The sequence below is a fragment of the Melanotaenia boesemani genome, chromosome 5 (assembly GCF_017639745.1).
Source record: "Melanotaenia boesemani isolate fMelBoe1 chromosome 5, fMelBoe1.pri, whole genome shotgun sequence".
NCBI classification, from domain to species: domain Eukaryota; kingdom Metazoa; phylum Chordata; class Actinopteri; order Atheriniformes; family Melanotaeniidae; genus Melanotaenia; species Melanotaenia boesemani.
In genome coordinates, this window is record NC_055686.1 from 5,378,891 (window position 1) to 5,403,945 (window position 25,055).

The window sequence follows — 25,055 nt, forward strand, 5'->3', positions numbered from 1 at the left end:
CGACAGCGTCTCTACCAGTTGCCGTAACGCTGCTGTTCACGAGAGCGGCATGAACGGGCATCATCCATGAACATAGTTACAAAAGAGGGGGAAAAAATTCAAGACAGGGACTAATGGAATGGCTGAAATTTTACTGGCTGGACGAGTAAAAGTCACACTAACCTTTCACTAACGTCCTGTTAGTCTTCTTGCTCGAACTTCTTCAGGAATGGGTTCCGGTGTTCCGGCGTTTGTTTATCCTTCACTACGCTGTAATCAGCGTCTAGTAACCGCTAAGGCCTAACCTGTCAATCACCTCATGAGGGGCGATGCGATGGGCGGAGCCAACAGCTGAGCTGCTCCACCAGGGTTCCGCCCACCATAAACGGCACATTTCTGAAGCTGCTAAAAAGAGGGAGGTGAAGAGAAGCCGCTGCACTCAAACTGAGGGTCGATTTGTCCATACCATGGCGGAAATATTTCATTTAGATATTAATGAATGGTCTCAGATTGGGAATAAAGTGTATAATATGGGACCTTTAACTGAAGCATCGCACTGGTAGAAACCTAGCGGTGTTAACATAAGCCAGTGGTCTGGTGAAGTAGGTAGGTTGATCTGTGATCGCGCAGGTGGTGTGAAGGTAGCAAACTCGGGGACACGATCCATTCACATACATCAGAGTCCATATTTAAAACATGTCTATTTCAGAAGAGCAAGTCCCTTCTGCGGAGGGCAAGAAAGACAACTTTTTAACTCGTGTAAAAAACCAAGCCCAGTCAAGCATTGCTGGCAAAGAAAAAGAGTTTGCTTCTTTTTGGTCAGATTGTGTGACTAGAATGCAGACAAACCGGGTGAATGTGGAAAACCCTGATCCCCGAAAGGTACTGACATGGTTACAATGTGCAGAATCTCAGGCAGAAGGAACTATGGAGGTTGTTAAGAAAGACATGGAAAACGCGAGTAGGATTAATAAGGGTAAGAAGAAGAAAAGATTTGAAGAAGCTGAGAATTGGAGAGCTTTTATTCATCATATCTATATTACTGCAACAGCATTGTATGCACTTCAGCGACACTAGCATAGCAGACACGGGGAGTCAAGCTTTTCTCCCTCCCGTCCTGATCCACCTCCTTATCAGACCTCTCCAAGCCCTGCTCTTCAGGCACCAATCCTTAATGTAAAAGGAGGATTTTTCGATTGTGTGGAGGCTCGGGAAGAGTCTTTGACTTCTGACTTGATTACTTTTAAAAGCACAGAAAACATTTCTTCAGTGGCAACGCAGAGCTCTCTTTCCACTGATCCACAAATGGGCCCACCATATCTTCAGAATATGCCACAGCGACTTGGAGGACATTTTCCTCTGATGCAACACCAAGCTGGAGGCTCAGTTTATGAACCTTTTTCTTGGACTGATATGCATTCTCTTACTTCTAAGTTGCCTGCTCTCACTTCTGGGGGACTGATGTGGTGGAACAAAATGATTCCTCTTACTGCGGGGACTCAATTGGCTCTGGGAGATGTGTGAGGGATGGTGGCCTCCTGTACTTCAGCTATGACACTTAGAGAACTTGATTATTTGGCAGGAACTTTTACTCATCCTAATGACATCCCTTTGGGACCGTATGCTACTGCATGGTCAGCTGCACTTGACAGAACATTTCCCCCTCCTGCGGGTGATGTAGCTAAAATGACTTTCCAGAGAGATGAAAAAGAGACACCTGAGGACTATGTACTGAGATGCATTACTACATACACTGACAGGGTGGGGCATCACCCCAGCTGTAGTGAGGTTCACTGCTCATGGTTTAAGCAGGCGTTTGAGTCTGGCCTCCCTATTGAGGGTAAGGACAAATTAGGGGACCAGCCTGACCTTTTCTCTTCAGAAGCTTTTGAGCGCTATTGCATGTTTGCTAAGCATCATCTTAATCAGCATGACAAAAAGCAGAAGGACCAGCAGAATCAGAAAGAAGACATAGAAGTCACTATGCTTAAACTACAGCTTGCTAAACTTAAAGAGGAAGTTAATAAGGACAAAAAGTCCAAAGAAGCTAAAAAACAGATGGTAGCCACACCCCCTACTCCTCCACTTCAGGCCCCAGTGACTGTAGCTCCACAGGCCCCTCCCCCAGCTACACAGCAGTCCTATTATCCAACCTACTCTGGCCCTCCCAGAGGGCGGGGTAGCTTTCAGGGACGGTCCAATGGGGGCTATACTAGGCGGAATGGGCGGAGAAGGGGTGGATCTGGGCGTCAGGGTTGTTACATCTGTGGACAGCTCGACCACTGGCAAAGGGAATGTCCATATGCACCACCTCCACATCAGGCACCCTATACCTCTGCAGCTCCGCCCCCACCACCTCCTCCTGGAACTGGAGGGTGGATACCTCAGCAATAGGGATGCCCAGGAGGAGCCTATCCAGTCATGGGGGAGGAGACAGAGCTCATGATGACCGTCAGAGTGGGTGGAAAGTTTGTGACTTGCTTGGTAGATTCAGGGGCAAAATGGTCCACTGTAAAATATGGATTAATGGTTCACTTTGGGATGGGAACACAATGGACAGATTCCGGCCAGAGAATCCTTCATCAGCTTTATTATTCTGGTCATCAATTGCAGCAGATACAGGTTGGGTTTGGCAGGTTAGATGCTTAAGTATAAGAATGCTTGTTGATGAGCGTGTATGTGTGTGTGTGGTCTAAACAGAAAGATAAACAGGATAATACAATTAGAATATTGTTCGCCAATAAACAAATGAGCAAGTAATAACACTTGTTAATAATGCGAATAACTTGTGTGACTGATGATAAATTGCTTTGAAACAATACAGAACTGGCATTACTACAAGAAATGCCTCCTCAAATCACCCTATAATTCTTCATTAATCAACAAGCATAACTACTACAGGAGTGCAGTTTTCAAGCTAGTGAACACGGTAAATATAAACAGTTATACACTAAATGTGTACAAATACACAACAAATAGGGATTAGCTTACTTTAGCAAGCTACACATTGTACACAGTGAGCACGTTTCACAAGCTAGCAAGATACAGCCTCTTATTAATCAATAAGAAATTTAGGGAAAAGACTAAAGTAAAGTTAACAAATAAAATTACAAATAGTCATGTAAAGTACCTAAACATGTAACAATGTAACATACAACTTACTTGTTGTTCATAAAACGCACACGAACAAAGAACGGTTTTCCTCCGTGTCTGCTCTCATCATACCCGCATGTCAAAACGGAGGTGCCCTGCATGCACTCTTCAGGCACAGTTCACGTGATGGGGCGTTCAGGTACACTTCGTTAATCACGGCTTTAGACGAATAGGCTTTCAGACATCCACTTTAACCTCTGTCTGCCACTAACTGCTCCTTTTCCTACCGAGGCAGCTGGATATCATTTTGAACATCGCTATGTTTCCTCTCCACACTGCCCTGTTCCACTGATGGGCAGAGACATCCTCACTAAGCTGAGGGCAGAAATTTTTTGTTCTCCAGATGGAGTGACTGTCAGATTCCCTAATGGAAATATAGTGGACTGCAACTCTGGTCTCATTCATTCTGCCTCACATGGACAATGGCTTCTTTCCACCCCTCCTGCTCCTGTACCCAGCATGCAAACTGAGCATGCACGTATATTCTGGCTTCTTTTGGATGACCTCACACCCTCACCACAGTCACTGCTCACCCTGTATGCTCAATGGTCCCCCTGGATCCATCACCATGCTCCCTACTGACCCCCTCCTGACCCTCCTCACTGTACTATGTTATATGATCGCTGGGACACCAGCACTGATTATTATCACAGATGGACAGATGAGGCTGTGGGGACCTGGGACCTGTCTGGCTCTGGCATTGTTTTGGGCCCCCAAGGTGTGGCTGCTTTAATTGATTTAACCCCTGAACAGTTATCCTTTTATGAAATGTCTCCTTCTGCAGCACCTCATGTCACTTTAGGAGTCAGTCCAACTCATTCTGCTAAAGATTTAGGCCCTATGTGTAAGCAGGCCTCAGATGCTTCTGACTGGGTAAACACTCAGCTGCCCCAGGTTTTCTTTTCTCCCTCCACCTCACTGTACAAAATCTGTTCCCTCACTCAGGACAAAGCACCTGACTCACACCTGACACTCTTCTTTTGGACAGACAGCATGGCCGTGAAAAATCTGACCATCCACATAAAGATTTTCTTTGCTCCACTCTGCCCTCTTTCTTATGGGCTGAAGGGCCTGGTGATGTGGGAACACCTATTAAGGTTTCCCCTGTTACTTTTGACTATGAGTCCCCCAAACCTGTCTTTCGAGCTCAATATCCCATTTCTGAAAAAGCTATGGCTGGATTGAGACCTGTCATTGCTGATCTCAAAGCTAAACAGGTTATTTATCCTACCTCTTCTCCCTGGAACACTCCTATTCTTCCTGTCCCCAAACCAGGAACTGACATTTTCAGAATGGCTCCTGACCTCAGACTCATTAACCAGATAACCAAAACCAAACTACCAGCAGTCCCTAACTCTTATACCTGCCTGAACTCCATCACCTCCCAGTTCCAGTTTTTCTCTGTCATTGATCTAAAGAATGCTTTCTTTCACATTCCTCTTCACCCATCAGTCCAACCTCTTTTTGCTTGGTTCAGTGTCATCCTCGTACTGTACACACCCCTCATGGAGTTAGAACTTTGTTGGACTCCTCTGCTTTCACTCTCTCTCCTCTTAGACGCACAAAAATTTCCCACATTGTGTGTCAGCCCCATATCACCTTTGAGTGCACCCGTTCTAATGCTGCTGAGGCCTTCCCTGAAGGTGAACCACATGACTGTGTGCCCAGAGTTATCTCTCTTTCATCTTTTCGCCCTGGCTTGTATGCCACACCTCTTTCTGATCCTGATCTCTCACTCTTTACAGATGGCTGTTGTTCCAGGGGCACACAGGGGGAGTTGAGGGCTGGATATGCAGTGGTCCAAGATGTAAATACAAAAGGAAAAGATGGACAGTTTGAAACTGTCCTATCTGAAATCATTACAGATGAACACAAGTCAGCACAAAAAGCTGAACTAAAAGCTATCATTGCAGCCTTAAAATATGCAAAACATAGAAGAGTGAATATTTTTTCAGATTCTGCTTACATTGTAAATGCTGTACATATGGAACTTCCACAGTGGGAAAAAGGTGGATATCTGATATTTAATTTTTTTCTTTTCTTAGACCTTTTTGGGAGCTAATGAAATTTTACATTGTATTGTATTTTATTATAAAGCAGCACTGTTTAAGCTTATAGGGCAAGTTTCTTATTTTATCCATTTTAGTTGTCTTTAAAAAAAATAAATAAATTAAAATAAATAAATAAATAAATAAATAAATAAATAAATAAATAAAATAAAATAAAAATAAAAATAAAAATAAAAATAAATAATTATAAAAGTACCCCCCTTTCCGAGATGGTTCGCTGAACCACACAAAGCTACAAATGACTCAGAGGACAGGTCTTATTTCCATACATTCCTTAAAAGACAGATAATGAACCTAGACACTGTTGTATTTACAGCAAAGGCATTAATTTAAAACTTTGAACAGATGTGAACTCACGTTCTCACTGAAAACAATTCAGCAGATTTTAAAATCATATCAGACATAAGTTTTATTTTAAGACAAAATTTAGAACTGAACCATGTTTGTTTTTTCTTTTTTCATAGCCGATTTTTCAGCATGAAATTGATCTGTGGCTGTTGTTGTATTCAACTAATCTCTTCTCTCTGTGAGCGTTCTATTCAGGCTGCGGTTGACCAAAAGTATTGTCCTCCCCCAACTTATTCAGCTCAGTTTCCCCTTCTGGAGGTCCAGTCCCAACTGGACTCTGATGACCCCCTGGATGGAGAACTGTCAGGGGAGGACACAGAGGTTTGAGACCCCTTAACCATATTTTCTGCAGCTAACTTCCTGCTTAAAGGTACAGACTGTACTGTGTTGGTTGATGAGGGTTTGAAGCTCCGGGAGACAACGGATCTCTCGTACAATTGCTCTTTAAGGGTTAACCACACAGGAGGATGGTTTAGTGGACTGAAGGATTCCTTCAGTCCAACAGGGGGAGTTGTTGCAAATATTTTATAAGTGTTCTTATTCATTTAATCATTTAACATTCATTTACTCAGTTAAGTAGCATTAGTCATTTACTTATTTAGTTTATTCTTAGATTTTAGTAACATGCATTAGGCTCTGCTTTTAAATAATAGAACTATAGATTTATTGTTCTCATTGCTTCACAGCTTACAGATGCATTCACATAAACAGGAGACAGGGTTACTGAGTTTAAGGGTGAGAAAGCAGGCAAAGAGACCTTGAAAAGGTTCTGGATGCCCAGTAGGGAGTAGTTGCAAAAAATTGTTGTATCTCCTTACTTATCTAAGTTTCACTCCAAGCTGAACAGAATGCACAGTAACTCAGAAAAATTATTAAATATCCTTTGTCTGAATACTGGGGGAGCAGGTGTAAGGGCGTCAGCTCAGGGAGGCACATAGATAAGAAGCAGAGCAGAGTATCTTCTTCCATTTCAGCTCTGACATACCCTAGAAGGAGGACCTGGCGGAATCACGTTCCCGGAAGAAGGAGTGGACAACTTGTAAAATACACATTCACATGAATGCGCACCACATGCATGCACATAGCCACAATGCATTGTATCACTATAAATGAGGAGGATAACTTAGGTAGGCGGGTCTTTTTGGCTGAACCAAAGGTTCCCGATACTTCATGTATTAGTGGACCAGAAGCTAAAGCTAACGGGCCTCCTTCTCGAGAAGATATGTATTGTTTTCTTATTACTGGCTTAACAAAGAATTGTCAATTCTACTCAATCTCTGGTGTTTTTGCCTTCTTTTAAAAATGTGGATTTTTGAACACTCTTTCTTCTGATGATTTATTTACAGGTGATGAACAAATATTATAATACCAAAGAATTAAAAACTTCAATTTATACAGCGCTTTTCGAGGAACCCAAAGCGCTTCTCAATGTATCCATTATTCATTCACTCACACATTCACGCACTGATGGCAGAAGCTGCCATGCTAAGCGCTCAACCACAAGTGTGTGAAGCAAAACTCTGCAACATCACGCAGCAGCGCTACATGAAAGCTAGTAACTTTCATATCATTTCAGGGCACCGGTTAACTAAAGCGAGGAAGGAATTAAACACTCCTTACAAAGTGGATGCGTGCTACTTGCATGGTTGTAGTCCAGCACTCCATTTCTCACCCATACTCTTCTTTTTTGCCGTTGAAACGTGTTATGTACAGTGGTCCCTCGTTTATTGCGGGGGTTAGGTTCTGAAAACCGTGAAATGACGACCTTATTAATTTTTCACAATTCAAATGCATGTTAAGGCCTAATTATCTCTCCTCTGTGTGTTTATAGACCTTTCCCAAACTATAATGAATCATTTCAACATTCTCACACACTTTATACATGTCATTGTCTGTTGGTTTTTGGGTTCAGTGTTGGGCTATGTTCATTGACATCTTAACCTCCTATGACCTGGCATTCCCATCTTGTGGGAAATTAAATTTGGTTGTCTGCACCATGATACTTAATTGTGTGTACATGTTGTACACTAACATGGGCTCTTGCACTGTCATCTGGTAGTGTCAGAAAATAAATATTTAAAATTCTGTATAAACCAATGGAAGTTCATTTTGATGCTCATGTTTTGTTAAAACCTCCAATATTTAGCAATATTGTTGATTTACTCCTGTTTAATGTTGTCACTCCTGACTTGTTTTCTGATCATGTGTTTAACTGTTATGTAACTTATTTTGTTACTGTTATGGCTTCTTCCTCTGTTAAATTCAGTTAGCTGTACTCCTACGCTTACACCAGTTTCTGTTAAGATAAATTAAATGGAAAATACTTTATGTGCAAAAGGAAAACTGTTATGATGAAGTAATTTCTTCTCTCTTCTAAATAAATTAGAAATAGTTCATCATTCATTTACAGTCTGCTCAGTCTCTTCAAGTGTCTGGTTCTGATGCTGCAAAGCTGATTGCTCTTTCCACACCAGACTGTCGCAGCATCTCAGTACAGACATCCAAGAACCTCAAGAAGTAGTCAACTCTTTCCTTTCACATCCCCTAAAATCCACAATCATCTAGTTTTGTTTTGTGTTTAGGATGAGGCGATTGTTTCTTCACCATCTCACAACCATGTGCAGTCAGTTTTGGTTCTTTGATGGGTCAAATCCTGACAGTTTGCTAAAAGGCTTGTTATAGTTTTGAAGTGTGTTTTAGGTGGAAACGTGTATTTATTCTGCTGGTGACTCTTTATTCTTGTAATTCTGTGGGGCTGAAATGAAGCATGTGTATCAATCTGCAAATTATTTTCTTGGGGCAAACAAACGTGGATGAAATTATTGCTTTCCCCTGATACAACAACTGCCTTACAAATGTTTGTTTTTGTTTTTTATGTTTTCTATAACTTTTTATTAGATTCATAAAATAGTTATTTTCTAGAGGGCTCGCTGCTGTTGGGCAAAAACCTCCTATATCCAAAATTGGTGATTTTTGTTTTCCTTCATAAATCAGTACTATTGGTCACCCTTTATGTCTGTCTGTTGTTTTACAAATATTTAACCAAAGATATATGATTAAAACACAATACAAAGTTTAATGACATTATGTCCAGTTATTACAAAACCATACAGTTTTTTTCACTTTTTGAAAAATGACAGTGTAGGAGATTTTTGGAGGTTTGCACCTGACAGCAGCAAAATCCTAAAACAATATAAGGTGTAATGTAACTCTATTTCAATTATAAAAAGAAAATTATTTGCATTTGTGTGTCTTGTATATTTTGTTTGCCGGGGTCTCTTTCTGTGGCTGACGACGATGGGTTGGACCGGCTCACATGATACTAGGATAGAATAAGGACAGGACTAGGATAAGCATATTATCACTATTATTATCATTATTGTGAATATTGGTAATGTCAATATTATTATTAATGTCATTATTCCTCCAAAGGGGGGCACAGTAGAAAAAGATTGAGAAACACTTGAGTAGGGTTACATCAGGTAAATTTGGCCACCTATAAGCCATTTAAGGTTCGAACCTCCTAGCATTTTAAATTTTAACAGCCAATAGCTGAAAATTACGTAAAAATGTTCCTATATCCATATTAGACAAAAAAGAATATTGATTTGATTGGTCTGTGGTGGCTGTTGTGGGTGGGACAATGATTTATATCCAACCTGCTGAGTAACACCATGAGGGCAGTGATCTAACTAATTTTTCTTGAAAATTACCAGGTATAAATCAGGAAGTAACAGATATACATATAAAAAATGTTGTTTATAATACATGTTGTAATTCACTCCACCAGATGGAACGTGACATTTTACTTTGTTGTTAATTTTTTATCCACCTGACCATTGGACAGTTTTCCACATGGCCTCAGGCCATTTTAAAAGAGCTTTGATCCAGAGAAGGTCGTGTTGTTTCAGGATTTCTCTTCAGTATCTTGGCATTTTGACACGTGCACACACTCAGATCAAATCAGTAACCTTCCAGCTGGAAGATGACCTCGCTACCAGCTAAGCCATGGCCTCAAAAGTTATTCAGAGCCTCTGTTTTATGGTGAGTTGCCAGTTTTTTTTTTTCAGAAAAGTATTTTAAATGAGGCTCTTGTCAGAACAATTAATTGTTTTTAGTGACAAAGCGGACTACACTCATTATTGCTCCCTGACATCTCTGAAATATAAAAAAAGAACATTTGCCTGTCCTGATTTATTGCCTAAATCACCATAAAGTCATCATGCAAGCATGCAAATCACCTTCACTGTCTATCATCTTGACTTATTTACATCATTTGTCACCCTGAAACACACATTAAGCATCATTATATCCGTGGATCAGACACCACTGAACAGCAGTCTGCTAGTTTCAGGAGGCTGGAGCCGGACGGTACAAACACTGCTGTCCAGGTGGGTGTTTGCTGGTAACTTAACAATTTATAGTTCAGATTTTAGCATCTGTGATCTTAAATTTTAATCTCAGAGGATGAATCAGTCTTATATTTTAGTACTTTTTGATAAAATATTTGTTCAATAATAAATATTGAAGACCCCTTAAATTGTTGTACATTGGGCAGTCTTTCTTTCCTTACATGGGATTTTCAAAATTGTCAATCCATCATCCATGTCATTCAACAGTGACTGACTATAATTTGGTACAAATATAAAAATGTGTCACAGATTAGGTCGGTAGGTATATTTCTGTATCACCACTGCTAAAAGAAGAGGGACTGCCCAGAGTTTAAAAAACAGGGTTAATGAAGATAAATCCTTTCATTTAAAAAGGTCTCCAGAATAATTATAATATCTAAAAAGAAGTATATAAGTTAAAAGTTAAACAGTTCTAAATTGTTCATGTGTTGCTGGTGGGAAAAGCTTTTAGTGTTTGGTTACTAGAGGGTTGTGGTGAACACAGCTTTTGGCAGTGGGTCAGTTTGCTTTGGGGTGATTACCCAACACATTAAACTAAATTTTTCAAGATATAACTGTGTCCTGAATTCTTCAAAGACAAAAACTTATGTGTCCAATATCACTGGACATGAATCAGTTGAAGCAGTAAACTTTAAGTTAGTCCAGTCTAAATTAGAACAATGAAGTCTCGCACAAAAACAGGCAGTCCAGCATCTTCTTTTTAAAAAAGCTTCACAAACATGTTTCCAGTTACACTTCAGTGTAAAATGAGTGCCACCTGCTGGTTTGTACATAGAACGCTCATAAAAGTCTCTGTTAAATGAACTGTCCAAATTCTTGTGAAGTTCTAATTTGGTGCTCTCTGCAGGATGCTCATAAGTATTGCAGAATAATTGCAGTGTGATGTTAATTTTACCTTCTATGTAATGTTATGCAGTGGTTTACTCTGCTACTAGTTACATATTGTAATGAGTCCATGGAGTGCAACTGATATATATAGCTATCAGTATATAGATATTTATGTTTCAAGCTACATTCAACATGATTTTGACTTTCCTTCTCTTTAGAATCACATTATCAAGGGCTTTGGTTTTCCTCTATAAAGTATTTGTGTTGTTCAAGAAGAGAGCATTTCCATAATGCCCCAGACATTCACGCCAAAAGATAAAGGGTCAGCCCCACAAGGCAGTCTCTTACCTCGTGTCTTCCCACACAAGTGATGCTCATCTGCCATCACTACACGGAGGGGAAGGGCAAGGCGCACACATGCGGACACACATGCACACACACCTGTGACACATAGCTATATCCAGTGATGCCACAGATTACTTGAAAAAGTAATCTGACCACTGATTACTGATTACTTCTTTAAAAAGTAATCTAGTTACTTTACTGATTACTAAGGTTTAGAAGTAACTAAGTTAGATTACTAGTTACTTTATTAGTTAAAACCCCCCAAACAAAAAAATGACAATCGATTTTTTTTCGCATATACTTTACATATACTTTACCTTTTTCTTCTTGTTCCATTGTTGAGCTTGTGACCATCAACATAAGTAAATACATGAGTTCATGTCACGTTCTCGCGATAACCGGACTTTAACGTCCACCTCAGTTCCAGAGGCAGCTTGCAAGTTTTGAAAATTACGGGGGAAAAAAAAACGAAAAAAAAAAAAAAAAAAAAAAAGCATAAGACAAATCTGCATTATGTTTTACGTTTACACATGAGAAAATAATGAAATAGTAACGGACTTATTAAAAAAAAAAAAATCAATTCGGTTTGGAATAGGTTCTGATGAGGGAAGTGGAGAGGCGGACCTCCCATCATGCACCAGGGTAATAAGTTTCTATATCATATTTTTTTCTAAAGTCATGTGCAGTGAATGATTTGTGTTTGTCGATTTAAAAAAGGTCAAGTTTCAGCGAAGAAAGGTAACTGCATGCTTACGAGTACATAAAATTTCTGTACCACCGTTAATGAGAAGGTGTGTTGAGTTAGATAAATACACTTTCGTCCACGGCGCTTGATTTCAAATCATATGTGAAAGGAGTGGGGAGTGCCGAAGTAACGCAGGACGAATATGAAGAGTAACGGTAATTTGATTACATTGTAGGACATCCTAACGCGTTAGATTATATTTTGTTAAAATATGTAGTCAGATTACTGTAACGCGTTACTTTGTAACGCGTTACTGGCATCTCTGGCTATATCAACTTTCTTACTACTCATTCACTCAGGCATTGCTCCTTTTCATTTCCTGGTACAGCCTGCAGAACACTCTGTGGTCACCAACCCCGACAACCATTGCTAAATGCCTCCTATGTGGCTGTTTTTTCCTGGGCTAGGGCCCTTCATCTACTTGCCACAACCAATCCCCTCTACTCTGCGTTCTGTTCATCTCATTATCAGTTTATCCGTCATCTGTCCCTTTCCTCCATGACAGCACCCGTGTCTGAGGCACCACCCAGGGTTGGTGCTTTTTTCCAGCCCGTCACCCATTGCCATCTATTTCCACTGTACATCTTCTTACTCTGATTTCTATACATGAACACCTCCCCAGAGAGGCATCCAGGGGGCATTCTAACAAGATGCTTGAGTCACCTTATCTGGTCCCTCTCCATGCAGAGGAGCAGCGACGGAGAAAAGCCCCTCCGGGATGACTGAGCTTCTTATTTGTGATCTAATTTTTTCTGTCACTACCCATAGCTCGTGATCATAGATGCACGTAGGAATGCACCAATCCTCCTGTTCATCTCCCGTTCCACTCTCACTCATGAAAGAGACTAGTGATGTGTCGGTCACGAACGATTCGTTCAGTATGAACTAATCCTTTATATAACTCGGGAGTAACGGGTCCTCTCAGTGAGCGATTCGTTCATTTTCATGCGGTACCTCCTCTCGCCACATGGCAGGCAGCTGCATAAACTCAGTCAGTAGGTCAGGACAGGAAACAGAAATGATTCGTTCAGGACTCGCTCAGGTCCGTCCTCAGGTCCTCGTTCTTTTGTCACGTGACAGCCAGGCTGCTCAGGCATTTGTGACAGACAGCTCGGGCTGCACTGTCTCGGTCTCGGTCTCGTTCTCGGTCTCGTTCATCATTCAGGCTGTTTGGCGAGCAGTACGTTCGCTCTCGGATTGGTCTCTCTAGTGCTTCTCTCTGTCACGTGACAGGCAACTCGGTCTCTGAACGGGTCTTCCTTCGTTCGTTCACAGCTCAAGCTCAGCAGTACGTTCGCTCTCGGATTGGTCTCTCTAGTGCTTTTGTCACGTGACAGGCAACTCGGTCACTGAACGGGTCTTCCTTCGTTCGTTCACAGCTCAAGCTGTATCAAGCTCAGCAGTACGTTCGCTCTCGGCTCGGTCTCTTGCTCATTTGTCACGTGATAGCTACCGAGTCACTGTTGTGCTGTTAAACAATGGCAGGGAGGATGTAGGACACAAATCACTTTATTGTGGTATTTGCTTCCCTATGTTTTCACATGGTTTGAATTGCTTGTGGCATTACCAGTAGTTTTGTTGCCTTCAGTATTTACTGCTTGAGAATCGCGGACTTTTTTACATCGCCACCTGCTGTAAAAATGAACGACATGATTCGTTCAAGATTCGTTCACTTTACTGTTCGAGAGTAAAAGACCTGGGTTAGTGAAAAGAGTCGAACTTTGCATCACTAAAAGAGACCTGATATACTTGAACTCCTCCAATTGGCCCGGGACACATTCCATAACCGGAGAGGATACTCCTGGCTGAGGACCATGGTCTCAGTCTTGGAGGTGCCAATTCTGATCCTCGCCACTTTACTCTTCTCTGTGAATTGGTCCAGTGAGTTGGAGATCATGGCCTGATAAAGCCAACAGAACCACATCATCCAATTCCACCAAAATGAACCCCCTCAACATGTTGAGTGCACCTAGAAATTCTGTCCATAAAAGTAATAAACAGAATTGTGACAAAGGGCCACCTTGGCGAAGTCCAACTAACACCAAAAATTAACCCAACTTAATGACAAAAATACAAACCAAACTCTAGCACTGGTCGTACAGGAAACGGACAGCTTGTGAAATGGGATCTGATAGTGCTTACTCCCAAAGCACCCCCCAATGAACACCCAGAGGGTCACAGTCAAATGTCTTCTCCAAATCCACACAACACATGTAGACTGGTTGAGCAAACTCCCATGCCCCATCTAAGACCCTGCAGAGGGTGTAGAACTGGTCCACTTTTCCATGACTGGGATGAAAATCCCACTTTTCCACTTCAATCCGAGGTTCGCTCTCCATGACCCCTGAATAGACATTACCAGGGAGATTAAGAAGTGTTATCCTCTGTAATTAGAGCATACCCTCCACCCTAGTCTGCAGGTTATCCTCTGTAATTAGAGCATACCCTCCACCCTAGTCTGCAGCTCCAGGGGCACTGTCCTGGTGTTCACGCAATGTCACAGAGGCATGGTAACTAAGTCAAACTCGCAACATCCAGAGCCTTGAGGACCTCTGGGGAGATCTCACCCACCCCTGGGGCCCTGCCACTAAGGTGCTTAATAACTAATAACTATGATCTCGGCACCAGAGCTACCCCACCATCTGAGCTAACTCACCACCTGGTGATTATCAGCTGACAGCTCCACCCGTCTCTTCACTAGGGAGTCCAAGACATGTGGCCGCAAATCCGATGACATTACTACAAAGTTGGCAATCGAACTGCAGTCTAGAGTGTCCTGCAGGGTCGGACTGTGAGCTAATGTATATAAACAGTTAGCCTATCCATTTGTAGTTATGTGTTTGGGCTAATGTGGTTTAATAACAAAACAACAAACCAGTGCAACATTTCCAGTAGAATGAAGTTTAGACAGGAGGTAGTAGCCTCCCTGTAATGATCGTTTCAGGAAGACCCGGAAATTCAGCCCACACACGGTGATGAGTTTGAACAGTTTATTGGGCGCTGGAAGAGTAGAGGCGGGAAGGGAGCAGGTTGATGGGAGGCACAGCAACCAGGTTCAGGAAGTGGGGCTAGGCAGAAAGTGGAGGTCGGTCCAGAAAGAGGTCAAATCCAGGTAGGCAGAGATCAGGAAAGTCTGGCAGGGGATCAGGCAACGGGAAGTCCAGGAGTGGTAGCAAGGTCGGCAACAGAGATCTAGAACAAGACAAGGATTACTACAGGATATCTCACAGGAAAGGTAAATGACCATCTGGCAGGGAAGCATGAACGGGAGAGGGTTTAAGTAGGGCAGAGCAAAGGTGCAGATGGTGTGATAATCAGGGGTGCCACAGGTGGAGCAGATGAGCTTGATGAGGGACTGGAGCCCCAGCAGAGCAGCAAACATGACACTCCAAGCTCATTATTACAGCTACATAAAAGGACTCATGGAGAATCTCAACCAGTGATCATCATGTTATTTTCAGATAAAAGTTTACCCCCATTCAACAAGCTGTCATCCTTCATCTGTCATTTATTAAACGTTAACTCACGTCACGTTGCGGGTGACCACTGCTGGTGGAGGATCTGAAAATATTGGATATTTTCTGGCATTTCCCGCCTCCTCTTCAAGCACCTTCTTTTCTTTATAAGTTCTATTTCTGCTCCCCCTTTCCTCTTTTTTTTCAAGTCCATTAGCAGGCTACCAGCACCACGTTCCTCTGTCTCTCTACTGTTCCGCCTCCACGCTCTCTCATGTTGATTAGTTCTTGTGTTGAAAATAAAACTTGACTACTGATATTTTTAATCAGTCGCCAATTGGTGAAGGTGAAAACTGACAAACACAAATCATTTTATTGGTGGGCGGGTGCCAGTTTCTGCAGACCAGTCAGCTGCACCAATGTAGTTTTTTTTTTTTTTTTTCTTCCTCAGGCCACTTAAGAGCCCAGGCCACTGGGAATAGTCCCGCTGCTCCCGACGGCCAGTCCGGGCCTGGTGTCCTGATACCAAGTGCACATGTGGGCACTCTTATGCTTGAACACAGTGTGTGTTATGGACAATTTGTGATGAACATAGAAGTCCGATAACAAAACATCACTTAGGGTTGGGGTGTGGAAGACTGTTACCCCCAAAGAGAGAGCCTACTCTCTTGGTAAACCCCAACATACAGGCGCCAAGCTGTAGAATAATGAGTATGTCCATGCCCGCTCAGCACCATTCACCAGCAGCAACTAGTCCAGCCCTTCTCGAGGATACTGGTTGCAGAGCATAAGCTGTGTGTTGAGGTAAGCCCAATTATATCTAGCTGGCACCTCTCAACCTCTCAAGTACCAGCTCAAAACATGATCAAAATATAACTTAAAAAGTATAACAAAAATCTTTTCTGTCCTCAGGACTATTTAATGAAAAACAAAAAAACTGAATGAAACATCAAATTTTTATGACTGCAGTGTTTACTAGAACTGTGGCACCAAGGAAGCATGACTTCTATTGGTCAGTATTTATTTATTATGGCCTTTTTATGTTAGGTTAGCTCAATTGGTAGAGCATCAGTCTCCCAGGGTTTGAATCTCCCAGGGCACAAATATTAACACCTTCCACTTGGGTCCTTAAGAAAGACCCTTCCAATTGGGTCCTTAGGCAAGACCTTTAAAACTACTACCTAACCATTGGTAAGGCAGTAGCGTTGGTTAAGCTTTGGATAAAACTGTCAGCTAAATGACTGTAATGTAATGCTGAATCTACTTCACAGCAAGAGTTGTAGATCTTCACCTGACATTGAAAGCTATAACATTTTCGATTTCTTCTTTTCTCTTCAGGTCTTCATCTACCCACCATACCATCAAAATGTCAGTTAACTACTCCTCATCCATTAACTCCTCCCTGGATTCGGTATACGCTCTCTGTTTTAAATCGACAGTTGCTGATTCAATCCTCAGCAGCTTTTCTGCCACCAGACTCATCCTCCTGATCCCCATTTCCATCTTTGTCCTCCACCTGGGCCTCCAACAGTGGCGGCAGCACCATTCCTTTAAAACAACAAGCCACTCCGACTTCTTCACCTACAACTTGGCTGTCTTAGAACTGATATGGAGTTTGGGGGCAGTTTTGAACTTTTCAGGGGTCTTTTCTGATTTTGAAAATAGAATTTCAGTGGTGTATTTCCTTTACGCCATCATTTTTTTTGCAGAGATGGGCTTTCACATGCTAACCTGTGTGGATCGCTACCTAGCTGTTGTTCATCCAGTAATGTATCATAAACTACGAAACACCCGAGGAGTCAGAATCAGAAACATCAGCATAGTTTGTGTTTGGCTGACAGCGTTGCCATTGCATTGTATTTCACATTTGTATGTCCATACTTTATACATGATCATGTTCTTTACTTATTTGCTCACCTCCTTGGTTGTTGTGGCTTTCTGCAGCCTTTCTGTTCTCTATGTGCTCTTTCGTCCAGGCCCGGGGGCAGGAGGCGGGAACAGGGGCCATATTGACCAATCAAAACAAAGGGCGTTCTTTACTGTTATGGCCATAATGGGGGTCCTGTGCTTGTTTTTCTTAGGGTTTCTTGTTTCTTCTACATTGACATTGTCACAAGTGTTGTGCCCAAGTGTCTCCTCTGCGGTTCTTTCTTCTGCAATGTGGCTTAGTCTGCCCAGCAGTTTGGTTTTACCACTGCTTTATCTGCACAAAACAGGAAAACTATCATGTGGACACCAGGGTGGCAGTTAAAGAGAACAAGTGGAGAATTGAGATTACAAATTTTTACTAAATATACATCTGGGTCAAGTTTGCTTTCCATCCAGACTTCAAACTAAACATTAGTAAACACCAGAAAACCTAAAATCTATACCAAACCATTTTATTTAAATTAAGTTTTAAAACTAATATTTTCTGCTCTTTTAAATGAATTTTTGCTGCTTCTCATTTTTTAATTTTCTTATTGAATTTATATTTATATATGTGTGATGATGATAATGACGATAGCGATGACAATGAAAATGACCATGACTACGGTAGGATGTGTTTCCTGTTGACTGTTTGTATCATATTTAACTTGCTGAATGTATTCACTTATCTGTTTCTATCATGTATAAGACATTGGTCTTCCTTATGTATGAAATGTGCTATATAAATGCATTTATGTTGCCATAGAGACCTTTTCTGATGAGGCTTTGGCCAGTATTGGATGGAATAACTGAAGGTCCAGATTAGTCTTAATCTCATTAACGAAAACTAAACAAATACATTTTGGTTAACGCACATCTTTTACCGAACGAAAACTAGACTAGACGAAACTAAAACCCCCTTTAATAAACAATAACTGGGATTAAATCAGAATGCATTTTCGTGGACTAATAAAGATGAGACGAAAATGTAGTTCACTTAATAAAGAATGGGCTAAAATGTATGGACATTTTAATTTACGAACAAAGATAAGACAAAAATAAAATTATATTATTTTATGATATGATTTTGTCAAATCCGGCCTCTTCCTCCTCCTTGGCTCTTCCACTACACACAGTGACACGGCCCCTTTAAACTGCAGTGGGCAGGTGCACAAACACATGGGACAGACAGGAGGTAGATTCACGGCGAAAGGTTAAAAGTGAAACGTTAATGACCATGCCTTTCATGGGCCCGGGATAAAGAGAAGATATAATTTATTAACACGTTTTTGCTACAGTGAAGTGCAGAAAAAACCTTATGCTTGATTTTAGTTAAAGGGAAGGAATATGGCCACAAGGTAGCTGGAAAAACAACACACTTAAAGAGACACATCACAGTTCACCACAAAGACATTGTGGTAAGTTAACAAAAAGTTTGGTGGTGGTTGTTTATAACGTAACATTAAACCAACGGCTGTAATGTTCCAACAATAACGTTAAACTGACCACAAACTAATGCTGGCTAACTTTCTAGCTTGTGGTATGTAGGGATAGTAGCCACTTGTTGATATTGTGTGTGGCTGGCTAACTTATGTTAGTGTCTTAGCATGTAGTGACTGTAGCCACTTGTTGATATAATTGTGTGTGAAGTTGAATTTATGCTATCTTAGATACGTTATACTTGTAGGTGTTGTGTGTGGCTGGCTAACTTACGTTAGCTTCTTAGCATGTAGCAACCGTAGTCACTTGTTGATAGAATTGTGTGAAAACTTGAATTTATGCTAAATTAGATATGTTATACTGCTTTTCATTTGGATTGCAAGATTAATTAAGGCAGACAAGAATGAGCTAATAGCAGAGCATAGTTAATACAAAACACCTGGGCAGCTACAAGCGGATGCAAACTAAAAACTAAAACGTTCTAAAACAAATCATCTAGATAAAATAAAATAAAATGATATGCCACACTTAATTCAAAACAACTTTAACCTACATTTCACACACGAAATAGCCAAAACGTGGTATAAAAGTACAGTAAGTAAAATTGTCTGTGTTTTTAATGTCTGGGTTCGCCAGAGTTTTGTGATATTAAAATGGGGTTGATATTCATTCCTGTTCAGCTCATTTGCAAGTTAAAAAATAGTTTTCTTAGTTCCAGCAAGCTCTGCCTTGTTTCACCTTAAAAACTGTACCTGTGTATACCATGTGAACTAGCTTGCTATAAGGCACGTTTGTTGTATCCATTGTGGTTATTTTTATTTTCATAACACTGACCTCAGATCCATTTCTTTTATTATTCTATGTGAACTAGCTTTAAAGAGACAGCACTTATGTTAAGTTCAGATGTAATTTATTTATTTAAATGCAAGCATTGGTGTCTGTGTCTTGGAACTAGAGGTCGACCGATTTATCGGTCTACCGATATATCGGGCCGATATTTGCCCTTTTTTAAGGTATCGGCATCGGCCGATATCCGTGTTTACCAGCGCCGATTTAAAGTCAGGCACATCCGCGGGCAGCCCCGTGTAACTAGTGGCGTGCGCTGCCATTGGGCTGCTGCAGCATGTGAAGGACCCCAAGACAAAACTTTTGCTTACTGTTAACAACACTCCTCGGAGATAAAGGTAAGGCTTAAATTCAGATATTTCAAGTCCTATGTACATATACACCAGTATATGTTACTAGTGAACTATATGAAGTGTTGCTTCACTTTGTGAAAGAAAGAACGAGTAGCAAAGAAATGGTGTTATGCCACAAATCGTCCGCTTGCCACAAAGTCCCCCTACACGAACAAATTCTATTAAAGCCGATGTCTCCCACACATCATTCGCTTTTTAAGCTATGTTAACGGTAATTCTGTAAACAAGCACATTTACGAGCCACACCCTGCTATTTTTCATGTTTAAAACGTGTGGCTTTAAAATGCGTTCGTGTAGGAGGGAGTTTCTGGGAAGCGGACTATTTGTATCATAACATAAAGGCATTCTCTACCGTTAGCCTAGCTTAGCAGTGAAGTTAAGTCTATCGAACTAGCATGTCATGAGCAAAAGCCACAGATATTAACAGCAACAGCGAGCAAAACAACAGGCTCTCTCTATCCGCTGGTTAGCGTGTGCTCACTTGTATGTGCATCTGTGTGTGTGTTAGTGTGCGGACCTGTTTGTGTGCGCACGTGTCTGTGTGTGTGTACTGGCATCGGGCTGCTGTGCGCCGACAGCAGATGTGAATGTAGAGACAGAAATGACATGCCGTTGTTCAAATAGGACAAATAACATAAGGCTATTTAGTTTGTTTAATAAAAGAACGAGGTAAAGACCTGTTCTATCGGAAATGTAACCTTAAATGACTTCTGTCTGATCAGAATGTGATGTGTAAAGTAATAAATACATAAATAAATAAATTCATTAATTAATCCATTATTAATAATAATAATAATAAAGTGACGTGTTCCAACCAATGACTACATATATGTAGTTACAAGTTGCAAACCAAATTACAATTTAGTAATCACCAAAAAAATAAATAAACTTTATCATGTTGCACAGCCTTGTATGAGGACCTATCTATCTATCTATCTATCTATCTATCTATCTACAGTTATTATCCTTATGCAAGGCTGTGCAACAAGTTTATTTATTTTTTGGTTATTACTAGATGGTAATTTGGGGTGCAACTTGTAAGCAATCTGTTAAGAACAAAAACAACACATTAGTAGATTTTTCTTTTTATGCAATTAGAGTGTAATTGTTTTAATGTGTATCAAATATTGGAATTATATACTGAACTGAATATGAACATACTACTAAAATGCTAACCATGAATATTTCTTCTGTTTAGACTTATGGCTGAACAAAAAACGAATCCAGTGTGGCAGCATTTTACCGAGCCTACTCAAGGGAAAGCCAGGTGCAACATCTGTGATGGACTTGTGAGCCTGGGAGCTGAAAAAGCCAACAAGAAAAACACAACAAATTTGTGGAGTCACCTGAAGTGTCACCACCTCCAGGCTTACAAAGAGGCACAAAAAGAAAAAGAACAAGCAGCTTTCTCTAAAGCTAATGTATCTCAGCCAACTCTCACAGAAATGTTTGATGCCAAACGCAAGTGGCAGAATTCGGATCCAAGGTCAAAACAACTTGACACTTTAGTTACTGAAATGATTGCTACAGACAATCAGCCATTTACATTTGTCTCGGGTATTGGGTTTCGTAGGCTGGTGGCTGCAATGGAGCCCAGATACAACATAAAAACTGAGAAGCACTACCGCACAGACATCCTAGATGGTATAGTTGCCAAAGTTGAGAAGAAAATAAAAGTACTGATTGCAGAGGATGCTGGTCCTTTTCTGTCTTTCACAACAGACTGTTGGTCTGGGGACACTGAAGCCCTGATGAGTCTAACATGTCATTTTATTGACGACAACTGGAAAAGGAAACAAGTTGTCCTAAATGCCAAGGCCATGTCTGGCTCACACACCGGGGAGTACATCAGTAACATGTTCATTAGCCTGCTGAAGTACTGGGACATCAGCCACGACAGGGTTGTACTTGTGCTCCGTGACAGTGGTGCTAATATGGTTAAGGGACTCAGACTGGCAGAAATGCCTGATCTCAGCTGCAGCGCACACACCATACAGCTTGTGGTGAACGATGGCCTCAACAGTCAGCGTGTGGTGCAGGACGTTAATGCCAAGCTAAAGAATATAGCTAAACATTTCAACCACTCTGTTCTTGCAAAACAGAATCTGAAAAAAATTCAAAAAGATCTTGGCCTCCCCCAGCACAGTATCATACAGTCCGAACCCACTCGCTGGAACTCCACACTTCACATGATGAAGAGGATGCTGGAGCAGAAACGAGCACTCAATGTGTATGCTGGGGAATATGGAAAAATTGCTACGCCTGCGGCAGAGCAATGGGACATAGTTTCCAATTTGATTGACTCATTGGAACCTGTTGAGGAAGTCACCCTTGAGATCAGCAGGTCTGAGGCTTCCATCTCCAGTGTTATCCCAAGCATTGTGGTGCTGAAGATGATGCTTCAGGCAGAGGGTCCTAACACGAGGGGGATTAAAACACTAAGAGAAACCATGCTGCAAAGCTTGCAGAAAAGATTTGCAAGGATGGAGGAGACAAAATGTTTGGTGGTAGCAACACTACTGGACCCTCGTTACAAGGATCATGTCTTTTTTGCAGTGGACACACTGACCAAGGCAAAACAATGGATAAAAGAGGAGCATGCCATTGTGTCTGAACAACTGAAAATTGCTACAACAGAAGACCAAGGACCAGATCCGAAACAAATAAGGGTCGAAAATGAAGAATTACCCGGTCCCCCCAGTGTTCTTCAACAAATGTATGCCAACATCTTGAGGCCTCATGGATCTCCTACTCAGGAAAGTGACGAAGAGCATCACATCTCTGAGCAGCTGCATCAGTACCTCCGTGAGCCACTGATTGACAGACAGAGTGGTCAGCCACTGGAATGGTGGAAACAGAATGCATCCCGCCTACACCTTCTTGCACCACTGGCAAGGAAATTTCTCTGTCCACCCCCCTCCTCTGTTCCCAGTGAGCGAGTATTTAGTGAGATTGGGAATATTTATGACAACAAGAGGAGCCGGCTCACAGGAGAACATGCAGAACATTTGTGTTTCCTGCATGACAACCTGTCGTTCTTAAACTGGGAGTACTGAGAACTTTCAGTGAAAGATGGGTAGAGTAAGGAAGACTCGGGGTCTGCAGCTGAGTTAAAATTAAAGCACATTCCTTTCATATTGTTCTGCAATGTTTACATAATTTCCTTTACTAAAAAATGAAGGGTTTGCTGCTGTTATTTGCACAAAAAATGTATGACGCTGCTAAGTCAAGTGCACAAAAACCTTTAAGTTTATTCACTGTTTCATATAAAAATGCTGAAAGTTACAAAAAAGCTGAAAATTAGAATGCACTTTAGATGTTCTGTCATTTATACCAAACACAAATATTGTTGGCTGGGTGTGTTTGCCGCACTGCTATTATTTATTTTTTATATATTTTATTTATTTATATTTTTCTGTTTAATTGATTTTTGTATAGAAAGTCATTTTGATTTAATTTAAATGTATATTTAAGTATACATTTATGTTCCAACAAATTTTAAAAATTCTTTTTGATAAATGCCCTTAAACTTATATGTAAATCATATACATTTTTTATGTTATCTGTTTTATTTATGTTATATTTGGTCAGTTTATTGATTTGTTTGGATACATATTTTATTTTAATACTTGCAGTGCACAAAATACATTTTCAAGAAATTGTGTTCAATAAATGATAATGTTAAGTTTTGGAATGTGCATCCACTTATTAGTGTGACATTTTAGCATGCAAATAAAGGGTAAAACTTCAAGATATCGGCACTAAAAATCGGCCAAAAAAATCGGCAGCACATATCGGCCATCGGCTGACCCTAACTTCTAAACATCGGCATCGGCATCGGCTATAGAAAAACCAATATCGGTCGATCTCTACTTGGAACCACAACAATGTTCAAAATAAATATGTAAATTTTATCAGAACATGTTCCATGTCTGGACGTATTCCTTAAAATAGTCTTTTTCATCAAAAAGATGACAAAAAATGTTATGTGAGATCATTTTAGAGCAGATGAAAATGTTCAATATTATCAGCTGACAAAAAAGTAAAAGAGTAAAATGATTGTCCCAACTAAAACTAGACTAAAATGTTGACTAAATCTAGATAAATCAAATTATGTTTGCTTGGACTACAATAATGACTAAAATGCTCGACTCAAACTTGACTAAATAAAAACAGTATGAGGTTGTCTAAATGTGATAAAAAACTAACAAGCTTGATTGAAACTGGACTAAAGCTAAGACTAAATTTAAAAATGGCTGGTAAAACTAACACTAACAGGTCTTGTGTCAGGTCTTTACATGTTTTATATCAAAATTATAGACAATAATTTTAAGGGCCCTTACTTTAATAAAGACTGTATAATATAAAAATAAAACCGAACCGAGGGCATGGCTCAAGACATGTTCATAGTCTTGTATTCTGTATGTCTCACAATTTAACTGATCTAAACATTAACAACTTATTGCTGTGATTATTTAGTTTATTTCAGTTCATGAACTATTACTTTTGTTGATTGCCAAGGAGCTTCTTTCTGTCACTTCTCTTCTAAGAGAGGGTTTATAGCTAAGTTCAACATGACCAAGCTTTTTTAGAACAATATCCTCATTGATCTGTAGGAAACACAGCTCTTCTTTTCTTTTTCTGAAACATATTTATATAGTAATGTCAATAAAAGAAATAATTTATGTCTGGCTGAATAGTAAACACATTATCTGTCGTGTGATAGAGACATTTTTTTTTTATTGCTGAATTTGAACAATAAACACACAAACAATTCAATACACGAAAGGACAAGCCCCCACCTCCCCACCCTAATCACAGACAGCTCTTCAGTTAAAGGCACAAGCAGTTGTGACAGTGACTGTCACCGTCTGGGACCGTAGCAAAGAGGTGGATCCAAAAGCAGAATACACAGAGAGTGGAAGAGGGAATGAAAAGAGTTTATTTATAATAATAATATGGAAGGCTTGTTCCTGGGCCAGGGAAATCTTCCTGAGAGAGAGCAGAAGATTAGTATGGATCGGGTGATGACGTTGGGTAGTGAAAACAAGATCAGTGGCTTACTTGGTCCAATGGTGGAGATAGTAGCCGAGGAATGATCTCCGATTGTGGTGACTACGTTAAGATGGAAGGCAGGACAAGCCGGCAGACACTAACAGCATGTGGTAGGCTAG

General features: G+C 40.6%; 1 protein-coding gene and 1 long non-coding RNA gene across 2 annotated transcripts; one reads left to right on the forward strand and one right to left on the reverse strand.

Annotated features, from left to right (window-relative positions):
* Nucleotides 1-732: 732 nt before the first annotated feature.
* LOC121640549 lies at nucleotides 733-2,665 on the reverse strand. Its single transcript, XR_006010472.1, has 2 exons — nucleotides 2,336-2,665; nucleotides 733-2,290 (listed from the first exon to the last, which is right to left on the reverse strand). It is a non-coding gene; the product is annotated as an uncharacterized LOC121640549 (long non-coding RNA).
* Nucleotides 2,666-19,632: 16,967 nt separating this feature from the next.
* Nucleotides 19,633-23,560, forward strand: LOC121640444 (zinc finger BED domain-containing protein 4-like). Its single transcript, XM_041986199.1, has 2 exons — nucleotides 19,633-19,866; nucleotides 21,080-23,560. The coding sequence occupies exon 2, from the start codon at nucleotides 21,084-21,086 to the stop codon at nucleotides 22,935-22,937; it is 1,854 nt and encodes a 617-aa protein (XP_041842133.1). The 5' UTR covers nucleotides 19,633-19,866; nucleotides 21,080-21,083; the 3' UTR covers nucleotides 22,938-23,560.
* The last annotated feature ends 1,495 nt before the right edge of the window (nucleotides 23,561-25,055 follow it).

Excerpts from the sequence above, each read along its gene's own strand:
- LOC121640444 (XM_041986199.1), top strand. The coding sequence starts at position 21,084 with ATGGCTGAACAAAAAACGAATCCAGTGTGGCAGCATTTTACCGAGCCT.